At 52.0% G+C, this 5,233-nt stretch overlaps 1 protein-coding gene across 1 annotated transcript; it reads right to left on the minus strand.

Annotated features, from left to right (window-relative positions):
- Positions 1 to 554: 554 nt before the first annotated feature.
- On the minus strand, positions 555 to 2,314 carry LOC108299462 (exonuclease GOR-like). Its single transcript, XM_017521791.2, has one exon. It carries the CDS (start codon positions 2,297 to 2,299, stop codon positions 563 to 565), a length of 1,737 nt encoding a protein of 578 aa, XP_017377280.1. The 5' UTR covers positions 2,300 to 2,314; the 3' UTR covers positions 555 to 562.
- Positions 2,315 to 5,233: the final 2,919 nt, after the last annotated feature.

Genomic DNA, 5,233 nt, shown 5'->3' on the forward strand with positions numbered 1-5,233 from the left:
GAGTGGGGGAGGGGTTATTCAGAAAACCCCACAGAAGAGGAAGAGGCCCAGGAGGAATGACTGTCCCGAGGCTGGTGGGCCGGGGGCTGGCTTTGTTCTCAGAGGTCATGGAAGTTGAGGTGGGATGGGGGAAGCAAGTGGTGGAAGGACAGAGGTCTGGGAGGGTCAGAGGGATGGGGACGGGCCCCAGCGGCCACGGTTGGAACTCCCGGGACTGGGTGGAGGGTTGGGGCTTCAGGAGGGGTTGGTGGAAAGATAGGGGTTTGCAAGCCTCAGAGGGATGAGGACGGGTGCCAGGGGCCGCAGCTTGGACTCCTTGGAGTGCAGGTTCAGGGCTGGGAAGGTGGTTGGTGGAAGAATACAGGTCTGTGAGGGTCCGGGGGATGAGGACAGGCCACAGGGGCCACGGCTGAGACACTGGAGGACTGGGGGTCTGAGGTCCGGGTTAGTGTGGATTTTTTCCCCTCTCCTGCCTCCAGCTCCTCCAGTTTCCCTCGGTTTGCCACGAGGTGGGCAGGGTTAGCGCTCAGGATTGACCACACAGATTTGGAGAGGCCTGGGGCTAAGGACAGGCCAGGGCGGCGGGAGAGGCGGCTGCGTGGCACGGCTGGGTCTGGGCGTGCTCTCGGACCTTCCACATCACCAGCTGCAGGCAGGCGTTGGCGTCCTCGCTGGAGCTGTGCCCGTCCTGGCTGTCCTGGATGACCCGTCCCAGGTAGTCGGCGGTGAGGTTCCTTAGGGAGCGCTTGTAGGGGAAGCCCAGGTGGTGCGGGAAGAGCACGGCTGTGTCCACCACCGTGCTATGGATCAGCTTCAAGGCCAGCAGGTCGCTCTCCAGGCTGTGCCCGATGAGGATGGTCTGGGCGCTGAACAAGCTCAGCAGGAAGGCCTGGACTTGCGGCAACGTGATGCTGGTCTTGGCCACATCGGCCTCGGTCACCCCCGAGAACCTGGTGTTGTAGTCCACGATCTCGTGCTTGGGCTTGACGAAGGTGTCGTATACCACCCGCGTGTCGGCGTCTGCCACGGTGACGCGGGTCAGCTCGAGGCCGTGCGTGGTGTAGCACATCTCACAGTCCAGGGCGTAGATGCCTGGATAAGCGTCTCTGGAAAGCTCTTTCTGGAAGGTCTTCACGAAGCCGTCGAGGCTCTCCTTACGGCCGTCCCGCACGTGCTGCTTGGCCACCTGGCAGCCCACCGAGCCCGGGGCCGCTGCGCAGCAGGTGTACTGGGGACCCCAGCCACCGGCCACTTGGCTCCAGCGGAGCCGCCCCCAGTGGTAAGAACACACCTGGTCGCGTACACAGCGGCCTGAGGAGGACACCAGGTACTCGGTGCCACAACGGCAGCAGACCCTGCAGGAGGAGTCGCCGTCGCGGGGTCCCTTCCCCTGGCCAGTGAAGAGGACCGCGCCTCCGGGCCGCACGGGGTGCGGGAAGGGGTAGCCGTTCTCCTTGAGCTGGTCCCGGGTGAGCAGGAACTCCTCCAGGCGGCTGTACAGGGCAGTCCTGCTGAGGCCGGGCATGGAGCTGGGCGTTAGGCCCCTCAGCCTCTTGAGTGTGTCCAAGGCCACATTCAGGTAGATGTCCAGGCTTCGGCTGCTGTAGTAGGCCACCTTCTCCTCGTTCAGAGCCTTCTCCTCGGCCTCCTGCTTGGAGGCGCAGAACTTGAGACACTCTTTGGTGAACAGTTGGCGAAAGCCCCGGCGGATGACGGTGGGGACTTGGCACCCAGACTGTTGGAGGATAATGGGTTTCTTTGAACTCTGTAAGGACGGACGATGGACCATTTGCTTACGGGTGATGGTCTTGGATGCCATCCCTGTTCCCTTGTGCGTTTTCGGTGACTTTCTGCCGACTTCGGAGCCTTTGGGATGCTGGCTGTGGCTGGGAGCCGTCAGGGTCCTCTTGGCATCTGTGGCCAAGCAAGGGCTGGGAAAGTGGGCCATCCTCTTCCTATCACTGGGGTCTGAGACGCAGACTGAGGAGGGCCTCTCTGTCAGCCTTGGGGCCGCCAGCAAACAGCAGGCCGATCCCCTCTGCTTGGCCAAGTAGCAAGCCTCCTTTGACATCTGGGGCCATGCCGGGGATACAGCTGGACCTCTCCCCTGGGACTCCGCCTGGAACACTGCAAATGCTGAGGCCTGGTGGTACATCTGGGGCACCCAGAGCCCGAAGTTATGGGCCAGCTGATGAGAGGGCAGTAGGAGGCCAGGGGCACTGGGAGCTGACTCCTCGGCCACCTTCTGACATTCTGGATGTCCAGGTGGGAACCAGCAGGGCGCTGTGGCTCTCAACATCTTGCTTCCTTCTGGAGCGCCCACCTGGCTCTGCTCTCCCGACCCGGGGCTTCAAGGAGTGCTGAGGCTGTTGCGTTCTGGCTTTATATAGGCACAGGGCAAAGTGGGTGGGATTCGCCCTTGATTAGGTTGGCACTGAACTAATCACACTGAACCTAATCAATCTTTCCCCAGACTCTGGCTTGGGAATGCCTCAGGGGGTCTGCTCATGGATTCCACTGGAACTCCTGGTTGCTCAGCTTGAGCCGGGTGCTTTTTCTGATTTAATTAACTGTCCCTAGACAAAGCTCCTATAATGGCTACTGGATCTGGGCTACTCAGGAGTCAACGCTTGAGGGAGGTTGGTCAAGTTGCCCAGGCACACACAGCGCACCATGGAGCCAGGACTGGGCCAGCAGTCTGTTGCATGCTGGAGGGCAGGATCTCTCTGGGATTGCCTTTTTCTGCTCTGTGCACGCCTGGAGCACTGTGGGTAATTTGAGGACCCGAAGTGGACAGGATCCACTTCTCTCCCAGGACATGAGCAATGTTCAATACAGGGGGTCTTCAAAATGTTCATAGGAAATGTACAATTTTTTTTTTGCACCAAAATAAACTTGTGCTAACTTGTTATAACTTTTCTGAACTAGATCTACTTGGAGGCACTAAGAAGGATAAGACATCTCTTGAAAAGGGCCACATCAGAGCAATGTGTATTCTGGTAAAATTGCAGCAACACAAACATCAAATTTGTGGTGAAGCTTGAGTGCAAGAGCGAAGACATCATTGATGCTTTATGAAAAGTTTATAAGGACAATATCCCAAAGAAATCAGCTGTTTACTAATGTATGACTTGTTTGAAGAAGAGATGAGAAGATGTTGAAGATCTTCAGAGGCTATGAAAATTCTTTGTGCCCAGATCAGCTGTAGTTACAAGTGGAGCTTTTGGTGGAAATTTTAAACAGGAAGGATCAAGATCCTGAGGCGTCTCTTGGACAAATTGCAACCAGAAGATGGAACATGGCTTTGCCAATACGATCCTGAACACAAAGCACCATCAAAGCGATGGCTCCCAAGAGGTGCTAGTAATCCAGTCAAAGCAAAAGCAGGCTAGTCAGAAGCCAACAACATGGCACCAGTATTTTGGGACACTCAAGGCATTTTTCTTGTTGACTTTCGGAAGGGCCAAACATTGGCTTTTCAGGAGAGCGTTTTGAGAAACTTAGACAAAGCTTTAGCAGAAAAATGCTGGGAAAGTCTCACCAGAGTCTTTTTCCATCAGGTCAATGGTCTTCTCAATATTCTCATCTAACAAGGGCAATTTTGTCAGTTTCAATGGGCAATCATTAGGAATTTACCTTATGGCCTGATTTCGCTCTTTCTGACTTCTTTTTGTTTCCTAATCATAAAATGTCTGCTTATCTCACTTGGGAAGAGACAAAGTGGTCAGGCTTGAGTTCCCTTTCTCCTCACTCTTCTCCTCCTTGAAAGGCGGCTGTGCCAGCCAGAACTTGTCCTCTGTCTTGACACCAATAGACTCATTTAAGATCCTCACAGGCACTCCTCCATGAGGTCAAAGTTGAAGGACTGATTTTAACATAGTGAAACCTTGCCTCTGCTAAAAGTACAAAAATTCGCCCAGCACGGTGACGTGCGACTGTAGTCCCAGCTACTCAGGATGCTTATGCAGGAGAATAGCTTGAACCCAGAAGGGGGAGGTTGCAGTGAGCGGAGATGGCCCCACTGCACTCCAGCATGGGCAACAGAGTAAGTTCTGCCTGAAAGAAAAAAAAAATCCCATATAAAAATATAGAATAAAGAAGAACACCTTAAAAAAAAGATTAATCTGGCCACTAAAAAGAATTAGTTAAATCTCAATAAATAAGTAAGAAATGGTCTCCATGATCTATTTGTTAACTTATGGAAATTAAGATATAGAAGAGTATGTATGGTATTCCTCCATGTGTGTTTAAAAGGGAGGCATATAGGCCAGGCCCGGTGACTCTTTAGGAGTCTTTTGGGAGGCCAAGGCGGGCGGATTACCTGAGGTCAGGAGTTCAAGAGTATCCTGGCCAACATGGTGAAACCCCATCTCTACTAAAAATTCAAAAATTAGGCTGGCATGGTGGTGTGCACTTGTAATCCATGCTACTTGGGAGGCTGCGGCAGGAGAATCACTTGAACTTGGGAGGCAGAGGTTGCAGTGAGCCAAGATCACACCACTACACTCTAACCTGGGCTACAATGGTGAAACTCCAACTCAAAAAAAAAAAAAAAAAAAAAAAAAAAAAAAGAAAAGAAAAAGTGTAAATAACAGGCTTGAACCCAGAGGTGGAGCTGAGATTGTACCACTGCACTTGAGCCTGGTGACACACTGACACTCTGTCTCAAAGGAAAAATAAACCATATACTATATATGTATACTTATTTTGAATGATTAAATTGCATCAAGCTGGTAATTTGCATGAATAATTTACCTTTAATTGGTCATTTAGGTGATTGAATTATCAGCTGGGTGTGATGGCTCATGCCTGTAATCCCGACACTACAGGAGGCCGGGAGGACGGGCGTGGGGCGGGGGAGCAGATTATGAGGTCAAGAGATCGAGACCATCTTGGTGAAAACTCATTCTCTATCATGGTGAAACCCATTCTCTACTAAAAATACAAAAATCAGCTGGGCATGGTGGCTTTTGCCTGTAGTGCCAGCTACCTGAGAGGTTGAGGCAGGCGAATTGCCTGAACCTGGAAGCAGAGGTTGCAGTCAGCTGAGATCATGTCACTGCACTCCACCTGGCAACATAGTGAGACTCCATCTCAAATAAATAAATATATAATAAATATATAAATGATTGAATTAATTTATCCTTTGGAATCATAGTTCAGCTTTTAAAATGTAAAATAATGTTGAAGTTGTTCAGATGTTTAAACAACTACCGTGGACAGCATCTCTTAG

This window comes from Cebus imitator, unplaced genomic scaffold (assembly GCF_001604975.1).
Source record: "Cebus imitator isolate Cc_AM_T3 unplaced genomic scaffold, Cebus_imitator-1.0 Scaffold22, whole genome shotgun sequence".
In the NCBI taxonomy this organism is placed as follows: domain Eukaryota; kingdom Metazoa; phylum Chordata; class Mammalia; order Primates; family Cebidae; genus Cebus; species Cebus imitator.